The sequence below is a fragment of the Bombus vancouverensis genome, chromosome 8 (assembly GCF_051014615.1).
Source record: "Bombus vancouverensis nearcticus chromosome 8, iyBomVanc1_principal, whole genome shotgun sequence".
NCBI lineage: Eukaryota > Metazoa > Arthropoda > Insecta > Hymenoptera > Apidae > Bombus > Bombus vancouverensis.
Window position 1 is genome coordinate 9,950,711 of NC_134918.1, and position 23,676 is coordinate 9,974,386.

At 38.3% G+C, this 23,676-nt stretch overlaps 1 protein-coding gene across 5 annotated transcripts in view; it reads right to left on the reverse strand.

Annotated features, from left to right (window-relative positions):
• Positions 1–3,731: 3,731 nt before the first annotated feature.
• Positions 3,732–23,676, reverse strand: part of LOC117162679 (serine/threonine-protein phosphatase 2B catalytic subunit 2) — a 232,535-nt gene continuing 212,590 nt past the window's right edge. For 2 of the 5 annotated variants that reach the window (XM_076620757.1, XM_076620758.1), the window contains 4 exons: positions 15,063–15,147; positions 14,000–14,097; positions 13,186–13,401; positions 3,732–8,884 (listed from right to left, as the gene is read on the reverse strand). In XM_076620757.1, coding sequence (XP_076476872.1) covers positions 13,208–13,401; positions 14,000–14,097; positions 15,063–15,147 — 377 coding nt within the window. In that variant the 3' untranslated portion in view covers positions 3,732–8,884; positions 13,186–13,207. Of the gene's footprint in view, positions 8,947–12,804; positions 12,922–13,185; positions 13,402–13,999; positions 14,098–15,062; positions 15,148–17,753; positions 17,838–23,676 lie in introns of those variants that run through there. The other 3 variants (XM_076620755.1, XM_076620754.1, XM_076620756.1) reach the window with 3 other exon arrangements.

The window sequence follows — 23,676 nt, forward strand, 5'->3', positions numbered from 1 at the left end:
TTGAAACATGGAAGCTTTTCCTCGATCTAACTTATCATAAGTATGTACATGAATCTGTCTTACGTGAAAGCAATTTGAAAAATGAGAAAACGCGGTTGTTTCGCGTAAAATTTACCACGCAAACTCGTCGTAGATTTCTGTGATAGAGAATCGTTGTTCGGTATCGTCGAGAACTTCTAATCTCTGGATGTAGGGGAAAAACCGATTTGACTCGCGATCGATCGAATTCGTCATTGAGTCGCAACGAACGCTGCGGTGAAGCAACCGAACGGTATTCGGTACTACGTAGCAAAAATTTGTTTTTCATAAAACTTTCAGGCATCGTGCCAAATACCACGAAGAACGTGGCTAGATTCTCAATTTTCTTGGTTCGTCCTCTTCTTCTTTTTCTTCCTCTTTCCTTTTAGCAAAATTATATTAAATCGATCGGATTCGTTCAACGATGGGGAAACCTTTCCCTCTTGAGACAAGATACTTTCAAAATTTTTCGGATCCACTTCGTACGGGAAAAGTTTCCTTTGGTTGAACATCTGGTTATATATATTATATCGTATATTATATGTATATTTAGTATTTAGTTTGTGGTCTTGTGTTCTGTATCATTGTGTGTATCGCTACCTCCGCTCTTTTTTCTTCTCTGTTACATGTGTGTGTGTGTGTGTTTGCGCGCGTGTGTGTGTATGTATGTGCGCGCGCGTGCGTGTGTGTGTCTATATATGTATATAAAAGAGATGAGAATGCATGTAACTTAACTCAGTATGTATACATATTATATGCGTATATACATGTATATAACCGTCTATAAGTCATCGCAAAAATTCTGTTCCCCGAACGTGCGCCATCTTATCGAGTTGTACGCGCCAATGAGGCTATTGTATTGCTTGTCGATTATCGAAAGAGGTTCGATGAGTATCTGAACAACGGTTGCTCTCTCTTTACTTGCGTGGTTTCCTCCCTTGGCAGATAGAATTCGAAGAATTAACGAAGATGGTTAAAAAAGTTTTCTTTATCGCGTCGTTTAAGAAACAAGGTGTTGGAAAGACGTTTCGTTATTATTATTATTATTATTATTATTATTATTATTGTTATTATTATTATTATCATCATCATTTCGAAGGTATCTAATTTGTTCGAAGATTCGTTAAAGAAAAAAAGGAACTCTGCAAAATTTCCGGTGCAGATTGTATTTGGTATCTTTCTTCTTTTTCTTTTTAATATTCTTAAAAATTCAGGTGTATTTTTCATTAAAGCGTTTACATGTGGTTCCTTGATAATCAATAATGCAATCGCAGATATTTCTTTCGATATTTCTTATGTTTTCTCCTTTCTTCGTTCTGCCCTTCCTTCGACTTCCTTTCTTATCGAAAAATCTAGATACTAAACATCGACGCATATGACTTCGGGTGGCGCTACAAATCGCGGAATAACATTAGACAGAAATAGAAAGAGATATAAAGAGAGATAGAGAAAAAGAGTGCGTGTCTTTGAAAAATGTAGATAAAATGGTAAAATACTCGTTTTAGCTGTTCTCCTTGTTCGTATCACGGAGGGGCAAAAAGTATCTCGAACGAGTTCGTAACAATCTAAGAGATCGCTGATCCACCCTCGCTGCTCGATTTCCCATTCGATCAAGTTCGATTCGTAAAGTTATATATGTCACTAAAAAACATACACGATTATATTACACGTTAGTTTTACTAGTGCATACGTTTGCGATTTTTCTTTTTGTGTTTTTTCTTTATCGCTTAACCATTACAAAATATGTAACGTGTCTATGTTTCATACGTCTCTTTCGTCTATCGTTTGTTCTACATTCTAGGAAGATGTAGATATTTTCTGAATGAATGGTACAACAGAAGGTACACTGTCTATCGTCAACGGTCTTTTTCGGATTCTCCTGAACGTGGCGCACACGATCCAGCATGTGATATAGTCGTGGATGTCGTATCGCGTAAAGTTACATATTTAATGCACGTTACTTTATTATACCCGTACTCTTTCGTACAACGATGAGACTCAGAATGTGAGAGAGAAAAATAAAAGGGAGAATCGATCCGGGAGTCGAGAGGATGTTTCAGTGGATGCGCACATTGTAAGTCTAAGAGAAAGGCTTTGGGACAACCCCAATCGTAAGCTTAACGATATACACGCTTCTACATTATAATACAGTTCTCGTTTTTCATCTGTCATTCTCTAGCGATCTTTGCCATGCCGACGTATGCATTTCCTCTGTTATTTTCTCCTAGATGTCGTTTAACATCTCTTTTTCATCTTTTTCTTAAACTGCTTAGAAAAACACGTAACCAAGTTCGAGTCGATAAGTTCGTTGAATTAGCGTTATTTACTTTATCGATAAAATGCATCAATCGCGTAGGCAAAGAGCGACGTAGATCTGTGATTACGAAAACGAGGACGGTTCGGGTGTAACAAACGATGGTCGTATCCTTTCTCGAAGGATCCGATTAATACTCAGATATCTTCCATTTGATTGGAGGATACGACCGTCAAAAAGGACGATCCTGTATTTTTACCGAGACGTTTCATTCTTCGGCATATAACGCAAAAATGACCGGCATTGTACGCGTTCGTTCGACAAATCGTACAATTATAATTGCAATTATAATTGCGTTTGCCCTGCTATCGTAGACACAGTTACAAATTGCACTTTGACACACCCGTTCAATAAGATCGAAACAAACGACTAAACCTGATTATATCGTGACAGGATCGATTCCTCGTCCGGATTGGTAACGATCCACGCGCTTATGGAATTTCGTTACCGATCCACGGTGATCCGAGCCGAGTCGATAAGGTTTTTAACGATTTATCGACGATCGATCATTGATTTCTTTCTTTCTTCATTCCTTTATGGATTTTTTTTCATTAACCTATCTAAAAAGATTTCTACGACACGATACATGTTAGGATCAAAACGCCCGCACAAATATGTACAATATGTTTGTTTTAAAGAGGCGACTGCATAAAAACGTACGTTGGGACACGGTTCGCGTTCAGGAATCATTATCAATTCTGTCCATCTCTTCTTTTCTCTCATCGTTTCGCATTGTTTGTTTTTGATTACCGCTTTATTATCACTCGATATAAGAAAAAAAAGCGCTTCGTTAAACAAGGTCCCCGATAATAAATTCTAGCATATTTTCCCTTTCTTCAATTTTCATTCTTTTCTCTTTTACCATTTTCCTTTGTTTGAGCGCGATTAGGTAATGCTAACGATTAAGTACTACACTGTACGCATGCGGAACGACGGTAATTAATGATAAAACTCGATTAGCAATTGTGCTCGACGTTGTACACGTCTTAATTACAGGGTATTGCCATAGGTGTCTTATTTAATTGTACGCGTTCTTCTTTATCCTCTGATTTTACACGTGTCCAAAAGGATCATCATCCGTATCCTCTTTTTTCCTTCCTTTTTTTTCGTGTATAACTGTTGTTTCGCGAACTTTCAGTACGATATTTCCCAATGATGAAAATGAAAAATCGGTAGAGATTGAGTTTATCAACGGGAATAGAAAATTCGATGATGCGTACAGAAATATTCGACGTCGTGGGTAGATTACTAGATTACATTTGAAAGAACCGTACACCGGAAGCTGAGGAACATCGCGCGAAACAATGTAGACTCGTCACGTGACGAAAAATGGCGGATCTAGCGCGAAGAGACACGAACAATCAAAACTTGCGATACGGTAAAACACACACTGAACAAATTTATATATCTTTTTTTATTATTATACACGAATATAAGAATTCTGTTTGTTTGTATAATGGAAAAAGACAGAATGGAAAAGAAAAGGATAAACAACAGGGGAACGCGATTATCGTGCGAGCAGAAAGCGACGGATAAAGTCGAGCTTTTAGTATAGCAGAGGACAAGTGGATTCTCGATTACATGGTCCTGAATCACCATTATCGTGTCACCCTCGTCGTAACGCAGCTGTAACGACCATCACAATATCGAACAGCAGTAATAGATAATATACACGTTTTGTTGTATATTAACTTTACCAACGGCTCTGATTTCTTTTTTTATTTCGTTTTCTTCACTCCGTATAACACTCATTCACACTTCTTATGTACTTTGTAATATATATATATATTTTTTTTATTCTTTTGCGTTTCGATAGTGAGACGATGTGAGAATATTAAATATAGCATCGATAACGTCGTTAACGATATAATGGTAATAATTAATAGGAATAATGATATACAATATAATAGTCATGATAATAATAATAAGAATAATCATATAATGACAATAATCAAATAAGTAAGAATAACCGTATCTCACAATGATCGTAATAATAATCATAATAATAGTTAATTAACGCTATATCATATGTATAATATTTATATATATATATATTTATATTTATGTATATGTATTATTTATATAGCTGTATATTATATATATATAATTGTATTTCATTATTATTTAACACATTTCTTTTGTACAAGTAAATCAATTAAGAATAAGTACAACTTGGTAGCAAAGAGAGATAGAATTATATTATTCACTGTATATCTTTATCCATAGTGAGAAGAGATATATATATATTTATACGTACATGCGTTTATATATACATACACAATATATTTTTTTGTATATATATATATACACACATATATTTTATTTCATTCATTTTCATTATAATAATATTCTTTCATTATCTTTATTATGTTTCAGACCGTAATTCTTGCACGCTGTCATCATTTGGCTGTCGGAAGTGACCTTCTTTCCTACCATGTATTTTCCCCAATTTTTCTTCCACCTAAATATTTCGCTACGAGCCCTTGCACACCTAACGTGACTTTCCATTAACTCTCCCTTCACAGTGGCATGCTTTTCGTCGCGATACCCGCTCGTCTTCTCTTCCGCTTTTCATCGATCTCTAGAGAGAGGAGGTAGAAAAAACAGCGAAAACGACGAGAAAGGCCCGCGACTCGATCGCGAAACCGCTTTATTACTAGAAATATTACACGACGAGGAGCGTGGCGCAACCCCGTGGCTGCAATCGTTTACGAAGCTGGCCACGGCCGGGGGAGATGACGTCGCGGGGACGCGACGATAAGCGCGGGAACGCTTCAACGAATGAAGGAGGAGCCAGCCAGCCATGCACTCGGGAGTCACAAATAACGGGAAAACGTGGAAAACTCAGTATACAACTAGCACAGGAAGGAGAAGCAATTAACTTAGAAAAAAGAAAAGGAGGGAATAAAAGAAACGTAGTGAAACTGTCGTTTTCCCATCGACCGAAACAGATGGCGCCATCGCGATTGAGATTCTTAAAAACAGTCGGCCTTAAAGCGAAAGATCGATACGCGCAACGTACAATTGTAAAACGAAGGTCAAATCATAGAACGATCGATTAATTAAAATTAGCTACGTATCTACGCTTTGTCTCACGAACTATAGTTACGTACAGTGGGGTCAGGTGATCTTCGAGCGAAGAGACCGCAAGAATCGTAAAGGAATTATAGTTTGGCACTGATACCCGTCAGCTTGAACTCAACACGCTCGCGTTTGGCTAGGAAGAGCTAACCACTGGGAAGTCACGTGTACCGAGGTTCGATCTCTCCGCGGGTGGACTCTGTGGCACGCGAGTATCCACCTTGGAACGCTTTGATTCCGCCATTTCTCAAACGTTTCTCGCGTCCAGCAGACCCTTAAGAAAAAGAAATAGAGAAAGAAAAATAAAAACTACAACGTAACTACGAGACAATTCGCTGATATTCGCCCACCATTCTGTCCACCCTACGATCCCCTTCGTGATACATCCTTCCCAAGATATTAAAGGCTCCACTTCCGGCACCAGTTTCGAACAACGTGTGGCTGTGGCCCAGACTTACGTTGGATAGTAGCAAGAACACACATTAAAATCATAGAGGATCAACGTTATTAGACGTGTCATGCGTTTGTCTGTTCGCTTGGCCTTTCCCTTTGCTTTCCCTCCAACCATTCTCACGCGATTCAGAGGACTTCGAACATTCTGTCCGTTATTGCATTCCCGTTTTCCCTCGCTTTATCATCCCTCATCCCGTTCCTCTCGACCACGATAACTCGTAAACAATGTAGATACCTACGCACGGATCGATCAAGCATTCTCCCCCATTTCCGCCTGTTTCGTCTCTTCTCGAGAACGTTCCCCGCAATTTCCTTTCACGTTAAAATGCCTCTTCGGAAACTGGTTGAGGTATCCGCATCGCACGTCCAAAACGAGCACACATGTCATGGTTTATCGATATAATTTTATAATATGTGCTATTAAATCCTTCATGCGCGGTCGAGGCTCACGAAGCCTCGAGAGATTCCTCTGCCTCGTCGAGCGTGCCATTTTACCCATTCTTTTCTTTCTCTCTGTTCTAGGTCATCATCCTCGAAGAACAAACAGGATGCACGGATCCATCTCGTGGACGTCGTTCAAGCGAAACCGTTGTCCGCGGTTAGCATGGTCGCGTGGAAATCGGCGAATCGAGCTCTCGTCGAACGAGAATTTAAAATACCCATCCGGGTAGATTGGTCAGGGGAACAAAGTTAAAACACTTGGAAGATGTTCTCACAAGTGATCAGAGATTAAAATTCACTTGGTTTAAGTGTGCGTGCCACCTTCTTTTTTTTTCTCTTTAGTGGCAACGAGAAACACACGTTCTAGTTTAAAGAGAATCCTCGATGTTTAGAACATTGATGGCGATTCTCTGGGAAAGGGTGAATGGTTTCTGCGAATTTGTGGAATTAGAGGAAGGATTTCTAGGTCGTATTCCTTGAAAACCTTGGTCCATGATCGGAACCAGCTAATTCTTGCCTTGAATTCAATCATTTCGCTTTATCTTGCTTCTTCTATCTTTCAATTACTTTTCATCCGTTACTTCTCATTAGTTCAAATGGATTATTTAAGTTCAATTATATCGTTCCTAACCAAAATCGATTCGAATGTTAGAAAGAATATTACGTTGGAAATTATGAAATATTTGATTAATCGGAATTAGCTGGTCGAGGATCAGAAGCTGTCGCCAGTTTTGCTGGAATACAGGATGAAGCTAAACGTGTTCTAAAAAAACGTACGGACTTAGTCGATGTTCGATAAACCGGTTAAATTCGTTCGAATGCAACGTGTGCTACCGCAGAGGAAACAGTTTCGCTTGCAGGTGGGCGGAAAACGATTCGCTCGACGTGCGATGTTCCCTTCCATAGGTGTCGCGAGAACTATTATTATGATCATCATTAACATCGTGTATCGTATTCGATAGTATCGATGATCATCGTAATAATTAGTAATAATAACGATAGTAATAATAATTCATAATAATAATTCATAGTAATAATCATAATTTTAATTAATTAATTAATAATATATATATATAATATATATGCGTATATTAAATAAATTCTCCGATATAACTTACGCCTTAATCCTAAAGCTTAGCTCGACTTACGATTTAAGTATCCGCGCCCCCATTTTTTTTACGCGCGCGGAGGGATGCCCGTGCATCCACCAGGGCGAACTTCTTAAGAATCTAATGAATCCTAAAACCGGAAGCTCCGCCGTACCGACAGGCCAGCTGCCTTAAAATTTTTCATCTTTTATTTTACTTTCCCCCTTTTGCTTCTTTGCCGGAGGAGCGAAACACCACGATCTAGCGGTCTCCGCCAGAGACAACAGAAGGCAAAGCGAAGAAGCGGAAGCAACGTATGTACGCGATGAAAATGATTTAAAAGAGAAAATAATGTTTTCTTATATTCTTCCCTTATTACCCTCTCCCTTCTTTTTATTCTCGTTCCTTTCAAATCATTTGCATCCGCATGTATAAATTACTTCCGTTTCTTCGCTTTGATCTCCGTTCTCTTTGGCGGAGACCGCGCACGACCGTGGTTTCCATCCTTCGTCTCTTGCCTCGATCATTACTCGCCTCGCATACAGGAAGTCGAACGACAATCTTCCTTTATCACGTTCGATTCCGAGAAGATCAACTTTCCAACCAACTACCACGCCAACTTCTCCGTACGCCTTCCATCCAGCGTCTCCGATAAAAAAAGATCGGCCAACCTACAGCGCGATGCTCTTTCTACTTTGCCCCTGGTCCGTGTCTACGCGCGTCCCTTCCTTCCCCGACTTCCAAACGAACGCATACGATTCTCGCTACCCTTCGTTATCCTACCCTTGCGTCATTTATCTTACAATCATCGGTACTCTATATATAACTCGGTACTTCGTACGGTCATCCAATCTCGTTCCCAATTTCGTTCAACGTCTGTTCTTCGCGGTCCAGCACGCGCGTACACACGGAGATCCATTCGCGACTTCTGCCTTCCTGAGAACGAACCTTCGTACGCGTCCTGTTCGCTCTGACGCTACAAGACGACTTTTAAGTGGTGATCCAACGCGACCACGGCTCGTAGAGCGGCAGAAGGAGGTCGTACGAGTCGTCGTCCTCAGGGAGGAAGAGGACAAAAGAGACGAGTGCACGACGGGCGCGCAACTCCTCTCGCGAGGCGAATATTCCGCCACGTTTTGGCCGCGAACAACAGAATGGAGCCAAACGATTCGTCGTCGAGTATCTCAAACGTCGTGCGGAACATCTGTCGCAGCAACGGCTGCCAAGACGCGAGCAACATACGCGACGACGACGACGACGACGCTCGTTGTTCCCCTGATGGGTTGCTTCCTCTTCTCGAACTCCACCTCTGACACTCGCATCTCGTGGTTGGCTGTGGTGCGACTCTCGTTCCTCGTTGCGATGACACCTTCTTGACTCGACGAACGGCACGCTGGCGATAACAACCGGGGGTGAGAGACGAGCGATGGTTTGGATTTTTCGACGGTGGCGACGACAGCACTGGGACCTTAACACCCATCCTTGCCACCTGAAAAACGTGCAACGCTGGCCTCGTCTTCGTTCCATCATGCTTTGCCGGCCGTGTTCTTCCTGAACATCGTTTACGCATATTGGTGAATATTTTGCATGTTAGATTTGAGTTTGAGTTTGCCGTTTATCGTTCACGTATCGTAGACGTAAGACCCGATGCAGACGAGCGATACGCGTTAAATCGTCGTAGCGGCAGCGGGTTGGAAGAACGAGGGAACACCTGTACGCGTATGTTTCTTTTGTGAGACAGAAGAACTTTGTTTCTCTGTTCTTCCAACGGCACCGCGATTGTGTTGTACGACATACGTTGTTTTCAATCGGGAGAATAATGAAAAACGTATGACGCAGCGCCAAAAAGTCTCTCGTCTGCACCCGGCCTTAGAGCGAAGGGTGAGGATAGAAGTCGAAGATTTGGGAAATTAAAAAATTTTGACTGGTTTAAACCTGCTGTCTTTTTTTTCTACCTGACTTTTCTTTTGTTTAATTTGATATTGAATTTCTTTGCGATTGGGAGGAAGATCGTAAATTTGGTGGATTGTTGTTTCTACGTTTCGTGAAGTAATATTTTTTGAGCGAATAAGAATGGGGTAAATTTAAATTTAAATTTTAAGTATGCTTGACGTGTATGAATAACAAGTTTAAGTATCTAGCGTATATGTCATCATAAGCGATGATGTTTTTAGTATAAAGAGTAAGATGGAATAAACGTTGAATGATAATAGATATCTTCTCTAACAGGGAAATGTGAACGCTATTCCTATTTCTTTTTATAATATGAATATCTTTAGGATGAATCATAAAAGAGGATAAGTACATGAGATGATACGAAAATACGTGACCAATAAGTATAGAATGAGAAATCAGATGGAACAAGTACGATAGTAAAAAAAGACAAAATTGATATTAATCGATAGATTTTTATCGTATGTTTGGAAGAAGAATGTATATTTTTTAAGGATCAGAATCTTCGACTTTCAAATAAGGTACGAATCCGTGAATTAATTTGTAGCAAAGTTTATGGAATCGTGAGAATTGCAAAGGATTCGTCTGATGTCCGGTTTCCCCAAAGGATCCAAATTTCTGGAAACTAGCTTTTCCAAGTGGTTGCTGCAAGGGTCTTGCGAACGTTTATCCGTTTAAGATCTGCTTTGGGGAACACGGAGAAATAAACGTGCGCGTAGTTTGTGCGAGTCTATCGATCTCCCTTCTACGACTCTGCAGCCTTGACGTTTAGCATGCGGTGAATTTCGCTCAAGGGAACCACCTATTTCAGACAAATCCTTCGATTTACTGCTGTTAACACTTGGACAGTAAGTTAATTAAAAATGATAAAAGAACATGATAAAAAATGAAAGTTTCTACCTTGTGTATATTTTTTATATTTTTCTAATAATTTTTCTATTTCAATTTTACCTAAGCCATCGTACGTAGGAAAAGAAAAACAATCAAAATTTAGGTTGCGTTCGTAAATTTTACCTTTTTTAATTTTTATAATTTTGAACCATTATGGCTAAAAAAGAAAAATAATAAAACAGCATATTTCCTCTTTAAATATTCTTTTATTTCTTCTTTTTATACTCTTTTCAAATTTTTAATCGCCAAAAGATTGACAAAGGGAAATCAATGAATAAGTTATGTAATATTTGGTTTTTAGTGAAAAATATATTTGATTAGTGTCGTGTCTTTTTTTCAAGGGACTCGTCATTCTTAATCCTTTCGTTGCAACGATAATCTTATTAGCAGCTCTGTGGCTGTTAATGGCCGTCAAATGCTACTGATTGTTTTCAGTGGTTCAAAGGGCGGACTATAAACGGCAGCAACTACTTGTCTCTAATTTCGTTTAGCAGCGGACAGTTACCGTGAAGACAATATCGCTCAAACTTTGATAAATGTTAGCAAGTTTGGCGGAGTTTGTAATTCGAGGAGTGAGAGCTGCAGCCTCGTCTGCTCCTGATATACTAATTTGTATTTCTAACGAGGAACAACCCGCTCCTACACAGTTCCCATTAATTACAACGTCAACGGTATTTTTATTACCAATTGTAATTTAATTCTCGAAACTCAACTAATTAAACATTATTAACTCAGCATAATCGTAAGAAAAAATTTGAAAGATATTATTCCGTTCGCTGCTAAAGGAATATTACGGTAAATCGCAACTATTTATTCTACAATATAAGAACAAATAATAATTATATCAAGAGAGTATTTATAAAAATTCTGAATATCGAGCCTTCCAGATATTTGTAAAAATGTTAAACTTGAACGTCACACGAAATTTATAGAAACGCTAAATTCCGAATCTTTTGGCAAATTGATAAAAATTCTGAATTTTCGTTTCTTATGAAATTTATTGACAAATTTAAAGTCGTTAATCCTTCAAAAATTTCTCTGAAATACTAAAAATTCTATTCTCGCGGCATCGAAAGGATTAAAAAAATCCTATCGTCGAGGGATGAATATCGAAACATCAACAGCGTGTTAACGAGGGACGATGTTCATCAGGAAGAACGATTCGGCCAACAAAGTGTTCTCCACGGGTCGATACTCGTGCAACACGCAACAGGAAGCTGTGAATCCACGTGTCGCCAATGGTACTACCTTTTCCAGGTTAGTTGTGACCCCGTGACCCACGTGTCAAAGTTAATCAACCACGCGACAAAGGGTGAGAACAGACAAGTCAGATATATATATATATATGTTACATATGTCTGAAGGTGCGTATCGTGCGTGATGAGTTAATCGGTGTACAATTATCGAGCTGTTTTCGTTACAGTTTTCGATACACATTCACTCGTGGAACTTCTTACGTTCATTCTTCGATATCATCAACTCTTTCCAACAAAACAAACTTTCAAACGCCTGAGCAAGATACTACTGAAGTTCTTTTATTGATCATAATAATGATCGTAATATACATTTTTAGTCGCTCCTTTCGTTTCTTTATATCCTTCGAATGCTCGATCCGATCGATCGGCCAACGAGTTATCGTTTTCGACACATCCAACGACAATCGCTTGCCGATCTCCCTCGTGGATCCTGTGAATTTTGCTACAGTACGATTCAAGATAGTTACAGAGAAGTCGTAAATTGCGTGTATATTATAAAGCTGTTATACAGAATCCGACCGAATAATACGTAAAAGTGGGCACGACGCGATTCCTCATGGAAAAATAAGAAAATAATATAGAATAGAACTTTCTCATTTTCGGTTCAGTTTTCGAGAAAATCGAGTATGAAAATTTACCAAATACATTTGAACATGTATTGAACATGAATCCTGTCGGTTATTTAGTCATGTTCAGTGAGGGATTAGCCATGTTCAACATATACTTGATAAATTTTCAAACTCGATTTTCTCGTAAACCAAGCCGAGAACGACAAAGTTCTACTCTATATTCTTTTCTTATTCTTCTACAAAGAATCACGTCCTGCACACTTTTGTATGTTATTCGGCCGCACCCTGTATATAATAACTATATTATAAATATTACCGCGTTAGTAAATTTTATAAATCCGATAAATTCTATAAATTTTACAAAATCTCAGTGTATTTAAACATAGATTCTATCAAATCTTATAATGTAACATTATGGTGAAATATGCGCAGAATGAAAAGATAGCATATGTGATAGGAGAGTCGGAATTGGGGATTAATAATCTGAATATTATCGACAATACTAGCTGCGAATGAGACAGTCATTCTACTTTCTTATAATTCAGTACAGATAGATAATGGACTTTTAATTTTATAAAGAAATTTTGCCAATCCTTTATATAATTGTAGATTCGCATCCGAAACATATTTAGCTTTTTCCATTTTCTCTAGATATATATATATATCTCAACATTGACTACAGTGTTCATCGATTATGCTAGATTTGTTGTTTTCTGTGTATACCTACAACTAATAAACGATTCCTCAACATCTACTTTATTCTCTTTACAATATATTAAGTTTACACGCGTTAATAACTTTCTCTATATTATCATTCTTATGGCACACAGCTTTCTTCAACGAACTTCGGCCCGGACCTGCGAATATCCAATAGTACGTATTTAATTCTTAACTAGCTGTGAAGCCTTTACAACCTTGCTATATCGTGATTCGTACCTATATATATATGTATATATATACATATATATGTATATATGTATATATATATATATATATATATATACATCAACAGGACCAAAGGATCGAGAATCCAAATTTAAAAAGAGCAAAGATAGAAATCAAAGGAGAGAGAATAAAAACGCTCTCCCTGTCAGGATCATCCACGTGGGTGTGATGTGTACCTTGATTGGACGAGTGTGAGGCTCACGATTGCGGTTGCGGTGTGTTGTGGTCTCGCTTGTCTGCCGCAGGAGCCGGTGGCTTTATCACGGGCTTCTCCTCGTTTACCGGCGTGAGCGGGGCGTCCTTTCTTGGCGGCATCCTTTCGTTTATGGCATCCAAACCTTTCGCCTCGGCGAACGAGGTGATTTTGTGGTTCGGCGAGAAACCTTGCAGAGCTGTCAACAATAATTTCACGAGTCGTCATCAACCGCTATTCGAGCGGAACGTTTCAAGGGTGGAGTATGAATAACGCAAGAAAGAAGGGAAAGTTCGGTGAAGGGAAGATCGCGGTGGTGTTTGTTAAAATTTCGATGAGGGGAAAATGGAGCGAAATTCTTTTGTCAGAGAAATTCTAATTTACCGGATGATCGTTTCTTTCGATCGTTAATTATGATCGTTGATCAACGATTCTTACTCGTTAAAAATAACTGGTATCGAGCTATGCATTAGCAAGCTTTGCTACCGGTTCAACAATTAGTAGTTCACTGAGCATGTCCACGAGCTGTACCATAAATGTGACTATGTATTACGAGACTGTGTACTTTGACTATGTCCACTAAGTGTATCAAGCACCCTTGACTATCCGTACTAATTGCACGTTATAAATACGGTTATGTACCACAAGATGACAACAACATCCTAGATAGTACATTACAATAAAGTAGGGATTAATTTATTCTTCCTGAATCTATTAGAAAAATATCGTTTACCATTAGATCAGCTGCTGCAGAAGATCGCTCTATTTACATGTAGTTGATTAGAAACGAAACTCACCGTTCTTTAGGGACGTCTTTCCACCTGATAACGCACCAAGAGGTAAAGCGCCAGTCGGCGTTAAACCCTTCAGCTGCAACACACTCTCGCTCTCCTCTCTGAAAGACGAACCAATCGACAACAATTAGCACCACATGAAAATAAAGAAGGAAGAAGGAGACAAAAGATGTGAAAGTAATGGTAATCAATTTCTCTCTTGATTAACTGCTCTTAATAAACGCGTTCGAATTCGCGCTAATCGTTTAGCCAGAAGCACTAAAATTTTCGAGCGAAAGTTGAGTTCGAGCAGAACGGTATAGCAGAATTTTCACGCCGAGTTATCTTTCATTTTTGATTTCCTCGGAGTTTTCACAGAGAACACAGGATTGTTCTGGTGATCATCGATCGACCGTGAAACTTGGATCGACTTCTCGCAACGTTAAGCAATTCTATCGGCTCGGTCGAGGCATAATTGTTCCATCAACCGAGTAAGTTGCTACTAGAATATGGTTTGCGCCGGTGCAACATCATCTTCGTTTTTCAACGAAACTTTCGGTTGTGTGCAATTTTTATGGCTGTTGCGTTGACCTACAGTTGCGATCTGGAAAGTTTTAACGCTTCTCTCCGTTACGCTAGTGTTTCTGTAGGAAAATTCTGCTTCGAATCTCTGTATTTCGACTTCTATCAACCATGCTTTGTTTCTGCCAGTCGTGTGCAGTGTACGACTTTGTGAATTTCGAGGATTTTGCGTTGTTTCGCTTTTTTTTTTTTTTAGTCGATGCATGTATGTAAATTTGAAACATGAAATTCCTCGTTATTTTTTTTTCTTCTTAATTCATTTTGAAAAACATTTGACCAGTTGCAAAGACTCGGGTGCAACTATTAAAATAACAACGCAACGCACGATGTATCTTCGATTTTTAATTTTAAACGCTACCTGTTTCTGCTGTAACTCTAATATATCATCGGTTAAAGATGATATTTTCTCGTTGCATTTATGAGATACATTTTTATCGATAGAAATCTAATCGGAGCTGTTTGAATAGACAAGTTTAACTGTTATTAATTAAATTTGTTTGCTGACCTGAGGACGGAGAAGACACGCGCCATCTTGCCAATGGCTCTGATCTTGTTTCTGATAACCTCCTTGCGTAGATTGGCTGCTGCACCTAGAAAAGCGACAAGATTCAGTTAGGACGATCCGTCTCTCGATAATTTAGCTGATTCATTCTCAGTGATCCACGAAGTCGCGAAGGCACGATGCTAACGAATAGAATCTGACGCTAAAGTTACTAGGGTCTAGTGAGCTTCTAGCATAATTTCACTAGCGATCAACTTGCGTAATTACATACTCGCAAACAGCAGTTATTTTCGAATGAATAAACATGACGATACCTATGTATCACCTATGAGTAGCTGCGTAAAGAAAAAAGAAAAAAAGAGTAAAAAGAAAGAAAAAAAAAATAGTGGAAGAAATGGACTTAGCGATTTTACGTGAAGCTAAAAATATAGATGAACGATTGTGGATTTTGATTTGCCTTCGCGAGATCTCGATCACGAATTCGCCCCGCAACTCTCGTCGCGAAGTAATTCGACATTTGGCTTTTCACTACATTATTCATACAACAGCTTATCCGGTGATTATGTTATTGAAAAAAAATTAAAGGAAAAAAAATGGAAAAATGTCACTTGTTATTTTTGGGTCTCACGGCAAACAACAACGGCAAACTACAGCCAAAAGAACTCGGTGCACGCGACGAGCGAGTGCATATTAGTCTCGGTGTACAATATTTTGCTCTTTCATTTTGCTCATCTGTCTTTTTGGGTCTAAATAAGAATTTATTATTTGCATAAAACTACACGTATTAACTTTTTTCCATCCGACGGATTCATTGGAAAATTTCTTTATTCCGAATTCACTCGCGTATACCGGAAATCATCGATGTACATTGAATCGTTACAATTATCTTTCCTTCGCGGATTATCGAGATCTCCTATCCGTCTCTGACCAGCGAACTGAACGATAAACGAACAGAAATACTCAACGTAGATATTTATCGAATTCTATGCAAACGAAAAGCGACGAGAGAAAAAAAGTAGAACGATACGTGAAGAAAGAAAAAAAAAAACAATATATTAATCAACAGAATTGTTTCACCGTTTTGAATTTCGCGCGTCTCGCGGCCAATCGCTCTGAGGCGTGCGCAGAAGCGATTCTTCGTGATTCTCTCGCTTTCCGAGCGAGACGTTCGTTCGTGTACGTTCTCGTTCAAAGTTCACACGAGTCTATCGAAGTTCTGTCCATTTTATTCCAGTTTTTATACCGGAATTAACAGATTGGTGACAAAGAAGTTGAAAAATATAAAGAAATCCTTTGAATCGTAATCGTATATTGAAATATAATATATATATGTATATATACACGTACATATACATTATATGCGTAAAAATAGAGAGAGAGTGCACGAGGATAATAGCACAAGCTCATTGCATATAATAAATGCACGCAGCTACGTATGGGCGCGCGCGTGTGCACGTGTTACAAAACGGAAGCCGGTGTGCGAAATACGTGCGTATGTACATCGTAATAAGCAGCGACTACTAACATGCAGGCCAATGATTACATAAACCATAGGTTTTCCTCAGTTACGCGAAAAGAAGACACGGCCAATGCAAGAGAAAGAGATCAACACATGCACATGCAGGCTTTGAGCGCGGGTAAACGTACGCACCATCGGTCAACTACGGGTGCTTTTACCAGTCGCCGTTTCGTATGTTCGTCGCTACTTGCCTACTTGCTCGTTCGCATTTTCTCTTTCTTTCTTTCTTTTCTTTTTTTTTTTTTCTTTAGTTTTGTGTTATTTAGAGCGTAGTTGTGTATATGCGTGTTCGGTCGCATCTTTATGCTCGATGTTTTTCTAGTCTTTAACCCGTATCCGTGTGGTAGAACTTTAGTCGTTGTATTCAAATGTTAGAATTTGAAAGCAACGAAATTTCATTTGATTGTAAGCTTCGAGTGTTTCGAATTTGTAAAGGGAATGCGATGGTTAGAGAAGTGAATGGTTTGGAACAATTAAATCTCTTTTAATCGAATATCTTGCTAATCGATTACGTGGTTTGGTTTTTTGATGTTGAAAGTTTGGCTTGAAGACTGAAAGTTTTTCGACTGAGAACCACTGGTTAGTTATTGAGGAGTGACCATTAAATTAAGCCAGTCGCGAAGAGGTTTCGGCGTGAAATCGCTCGTAAAATTCTAGGCGCACAGTTACGGGTTAAGAAGCAGACTACGGATAATCGACTAAATAAGGTATCGAATAGCCTAAGGGTCGGCCATCTTGAGTTCACGTCGACACAAAATGGAGGTCTCTTTTCGATATCGCGGTACAGTGTTTAAGACTCAAATTCTAGAATTACATTATATCGAATAGCATCAAATAATTTCTTTATAATCTTTGATTTGACGAATATTATACTATTCTTTACATTTTCGATATTTTTTGAAAAGTTACAAATAGTTCGTAAAATCTTTCTTTGCAATTTTATTGTATGTTATTTGAAGGGAACAGTTAATGCTATTCATAGTCAGTAGATATTTTTTTTTGAAGAAAAAAAGGAAAAATAAAAAGAAACAGACGTTTACTCTTTTTTGTTCGTTTTTAGAAGACCGAAAGAAACAAATAATATGTATACGTATGTATATATTAGTAAGTAAGAAGTCTCTAGGATTTAGCTTGTTCGTACTATAAAAGAAACAATTTCACATGAATCGACATACGTGAAAATATCGTTCCGCTGTCGCTGTGTTTCCGCTTCACTAAGCATTCGCGAGTTAAATTTGCGGATGTCGGGGCTTGTGACGCTACAGCAAATCGGGTAATTTTGTCACTTATATAGGAAAACAAGAGATTCGTTCTTGCTGATGAGATAATTGGCGAATTAGGAGATTCTACTGACTCTATCCGTTTTTTATTTCTGAATTATCGAATGGATAATTCTTATTTCGTAATGTACAAATTTACAAATTATTTTCCTTTGTCTTATTCAACTTTAAGCTATGAAATAATTTATCTCTTTTTTGCTTTTCTTAATAACAATGGAATATTCTTAATTCTTTTGATAACATCGTTTAACGATGTCAACTATGTGAATTTTGGTGGCGTGTTCGGGTCGAACATTGAACAAGGTTCAATTTCGCCAGGCCAACTGCGGATTCGCTTTAATTTCTCGTAATCCGCAATCGCGCGGCTGCGCTGCATGGAAAAGCTTTTTGCGAACGTTCTGCTGAGATGGCAGGAAGAAAACATTTCTGGAATATCCTGCGACGTCCATTTCCGCGTAAAAGCGTGGCACGAAACGTCAGCATGAATCGAGAATCTTCGTCGTCTATTCCGTTTATTTAGAACACGTGCCGATAAAAAAAAATACTAGAGAAAATAAAATAGAAGCAAATAAAAAGAAATGTGGAATTTATTTTACTTCGGTCACTTTACTCTGTTAGGTTAGGTTAGATAACGTTCGAGCTCGAGAAGTTTTAAAAGTACGATCGATATTCTGGACTGTATGGAGTGTACACATTTGTCTTGTTGGTTTCAATGTGCAAATTGAACACTGGTTCTCTACACCTTAACTAAAACAAGCTTCGTTAAAAATGATATTGGGAAATATAATCTCTTGTCTGTGTGTTGTTTATGAACGTAGATAGAAGATAATCGTCTTACCCGAGAATTCTTCAAATATCTTGCAATATACATATATTACAACGTACACCATTGACCAAATATTTCGAATCGCGTCTCCAATTATAAATGCTGATTTTATTGTTCCTTCGAAATAAATATCGCTTGCTATCGCTATGCTTGCCTTCGAAACTAACGCTACGAATCTCAAGAACGATCTTCGTCTTTGCCTCGAAAGAATTTTCCAAGTGTCTTTTTACCTTTTAATCCGAAGTTTACCAAAGATTTTTGCTTCCTAGAACAATAGAACTCTCAGCTGACTATCTATCGAAACGATATTTCGCTGAATAATTTCTACGAAACGCGTTAGTAATTTGAAAAGCTTGGTCAACAGTATGCATCTTCTCATCTTCTCCAATGAAAAAAAGAAAATATCGTCGAAGTTAAAAAGAAGGAGAAACGTTTTTTCAACTTGCCTGATCAATAGCAACGACTGAAGCGACCTTCAACGATGTATTCTCGTATGCTTTCGCATTTGCGGTGATAAGAAAATATCGAAAGCAGGGGTGGAGGAGGATATTCAAGAAATTAGAATAAAAGGGGATGGACTTCACAGAGAGCCTAGAAAGAACGATCTCTCCTCTATAAGGAGCTATCCTAACCATAGCATGGTTTTCATTTCTTTTCTTTCTTTTTGTCTTTTTTTTCGTTTTTTTTTTTTTTGATCATTTGTACGACGTCTGACGCATTCTTCCAGGAAGAAGAGCGCACGACGAAGAGATTTCAGTGGGTCTCTGACTGAGGGGAGCAGACATTTATCGATCATCCTTTACATCCTGCGGCTTTCACTGAGAAGGACGATGCGGCACATACAACGACGTACGTCACTACTAATTTATACAACAGATCAAGCCTTTGCTCTCTAGACATTTACGTGTCAGCGCATGATTATGCACTCGTGGTCTGTCGCAATGGGCATTACCATCGAATATTCGTCAATCTTTACGTTTTCACAATATTTACGTTAACATTACACGCGTAACATAGTTTGGTGTCTTTTATTTCTAATTAGATCCATTCCCGATATTTTCTCATTTTTAGGGAATTTTTAAAGAAATACCATTTACAGAGATTACTTTGTTAATAGTTAACGGTAGAAAATGACTAGTCAGGTTATTTTGACTGATTGATAAATCGATAAAACTTATTGTTTTTATTCATAAACAGAATTAAATCGCACAGTTCTATGCATTCATGGCGTAAACATTAAGACGCAAAGAGCATAAGAATGTACGCAACGTTAAAAATCTACAAAACATCCGAAGTATCTGTTATAATATTCGAATGAAACAAAATCTCTGTCCCTGCTGTACTTTTTTAAATTGTTCTGTCAAATCGTTTTGTTAAAACTAATAACAAATTCTTCTATAACAATTGTTTTAAGATATAACTAAAAAAAAAGAGAGAAAAGGACTCTGATATTTCTAAGTAGTTTTAAGCTACATGATCGATGAACGAAATACAAATTTTGTTTAAAACGACACCAAACTAATATTATACACACTGAATATTTCCACATTTATCAATAAATTTTATTATCAATCCCCATAAAGTCGAATATATTTCAACTTGGAAAATAATTTTTAAAACGCTCGCGTATTAACGTCTCATGATCCATTTTGCAACTTCCAGGCATGAGAGTTTACTTTCTTGAAACGGTACAGACTTTTCTGTACTCTCGGCTCGTTGACGATTCCTTTTGACGACGCCATTGCGACAGTCTACTACCGAGCTAACATTTATCACAGGGTGTTCGAGTTTGGCACCGAGTCCCAGAGACGGAGATCCATCGTCCGTGGGGAGTATCGACGGCGTTTCAAAGGATGACGCACGATATCTGCGCGATCCAATAGAAGACCCGACGAATTGGGGAAGGAACCGTTCGATCTCAAGCAGATCTGTGCTCAAAACATATTGCACGGGCCACTAGTGCTCTATATCACTGTTTTAGAAGCGTTTCTAAGAGGCATATTTCACTCTTCGAGCTGATAAAATACATTACTTTCGTCCACTAGCAAAGAGCAAATTTCGAAATCGATCTTCTCGCAACGCTTGTAAAAACATTCCGAATATTTAAACGATTCTGGTCTTAGCAAGTATTAAAAAAAAAAAAAAAAGAAGAAAACGAAGAATAGAATAAAAAACCAAACCGAGCGATGAGTTTCTATCGGGCGATCTTTCTCCAATTTTACCCATCTTTAATTTAATTTTCAATTTATTTTTATTTAATTTTACATTGGATTAAAGTTCGAATATATTAACAGATTTCAGCTCGAAGGGTCGAACGTCGGTGAGAATGATCGTTTTGAATACAGGTCCAAGCGTCTATTTTATCATATGTTGATGGATCTCCGTGTCTTTCGATGCATAGGCGCCGCCACGATCAAATATTCTCCGCGAATCCCCTTCGCCCTGCCAGCTTATTTTTGTTCGTAAGGTTGCGACGCCTATGGAACTCGATTTCGTCGATGCCCTCTCACGCGGATTCGCTTATCAACAGTAGGAAGCTTCACGAACCCAATGGCGCGTGATTCCGTCGAGTGACTCGTGATTCAATTATCCAACCCGGAAACTCGTCGAGTCGCTCGACGGGGAACCATTGGGCGTTGGACGTGTTCCTATATCATTGCTTGGTCGTCGAGGATCTCGGCCAAGAAGATTTATCCCGTGGTTCATCCATTTGTTAATAAACGCTGTTACAACTTTACGCAGACGAAATACCTCGTCGTCCTTATCGCGTCCTTTAATAATCACCAAATGGAATATCCAATCACCTGTCCGATAACCCAATCAACTCGAAATCTTCGAACCGATTTAACTTCAGTTTCAGATAAAATTCCAAAATTTCGAAATACAACTGTTCGCCTTTAACCATTCTGTGATTCTAGATTCTCCCAACTACTAAAATTGCCATGATTCACTCTCAATATCCGTATCGATTTACTACGCGTAATTTAGAAATTTCATTGATACATAATCGAAGTACGAATCTGGAGAATTTTGGATTTCGAACGATCCAAGGATCAAAATCACGGGATACCGTCTCCGCAAGCACACGGATCCTCGACGATCGAGATCTATGCGCACTTTCAACAGAAAACAACTCACCGTACGCGATGGTAGGTGGGGTCGTATTCGGACCAGACCGTCGGGTTACCATGGCGGCCATGGTGACCATGTTCGTTTTACCGATGGTGAGCGTGGACGTAAGTAAAAGGACAGAAGTAACCAACAATGTGAGAGCAGCGTCAATGCGGCCGAAGAGAAGAGATAGAGAGAGGCGAAGATGTATATTTTTCATGGTTTTTTTTTTTAGTTGGTCAGTCGAACAGTCCAATGAAGGAGATTCGAATTCGAATCGTAGAGTATTTTTGTACGAAGTTTGTTTCATGGTTTTTTTTTTTTTTTGGTTTTGAATGGTCGACATATATATATATATATTTAGTGGTTGGTTGGTGACGGTTGGTGGTTGGCGAAGAAGGTGGTGGTCGAATGTGGCGTAAAGAAAAGAACACATAGAACAGACAAGAGAAAGAGTGCACAGCGTAAGTTGCATTCAAGTCAAGCGTTGGTGCGTTAGAATTTCGAAAATTGTTGCTCTGTACAAGGTGTCTCTTCGTACGTAATAGATCACAGAATGATGACGGAGATTAGGGGAGAGATTGTGTTTAGAATATTCTATGTTGTCTCTTGATTTCTCTTTTGCTTTCTCTGTCAAAGCGATGATACTCATTTTTAGAGCACAACGATGAGATTAACCCTAGAATCTTTCTTTGAAGTATGTGAAAAAACGGTATAAACACCATATTTATGGGGGTTTAAATGGCGGCGGTGTACACGAGAATATGCGAAAAAGTGCTTTTTTTAGTTTTCGTAAAGATTCTCACGTATTAAGAAATACCTTGTATGTTGTTAATCGTTTTTTTTTATACAGGTTGGGTCAAAATTTGACAGAATTGAAAAAAAATAGACTGACTCTATTCTATGGGTTTGCATTTACCTCTGAATTATCTGGTTTTTCAACGATGTAATAATTATTTGGTTAATTTAAAAATGATTCGGATGAGTGTTTTAATGGATTCAGAGTACCATCTTTTTTGACTCATCCCGTATATAAGAGAGTAATTCTTAATTGCGCGTAAACAGTTCAAAGAGTAAATCTGCGGCATAAAAGGAAGAAAAGATGTTACACACACGCAGGTCTTCTCTTATTAAACGAAGAAAAAATAATATTGAAAAAACCTACGGTTGTGGAACATTCTTTTTTCATTTTTTCCTCTATATTTTCACCTGGAAATATTAACGCTCAATCGAGAACCACTCTATACATTTCTTACCCTCGATCGAGTACATCCAAAGATCAATGATATTAATTGTACAATAATCGGATCGAATTAATTGCATAAAAAAATACAGGATATAATTGTCATAAATTTGTGTCGGTGAATTATAAATTACAGATCGAAATATCAAGAAGCATAATCTGATAATCTGAGAAATATTTCAGCGATCCGCGTAATGAATAAGATTGTAGAAATCGCAGTATAGACATTTCTGCAACGCTAATTTAATTGGAGGTGCTCGATTCAGGCCCGATAAAGATAAAATAATAGGCGATCGATCATTTATTTAATTAATATCGAATGGTGAATACTGAAAGCGTAAGAAGGTAATTCGTTAGTGGGAAATGTGGGCGGTCTGCGTTTTGTGGATTCGCCTTTGAATTAACGCGTCCTGAAAGATTTAATTACGTATTAGATAATGAACGTCGATCGAGGTTTGATTACTTTCGATTATTCGCTGCCGCTGAAGGTGCTCGTCTACTTTTAAGATTTTCTACTCCGTTCATAAGGTTTGTCCGAATATACGAGAACTTGTGAATTTCTTACGCAGGTGGAAAAATAAAAATGCAGATTAAATTTTCCAAGAAGAAATAAGATTTGACTGACATTTGATATATCG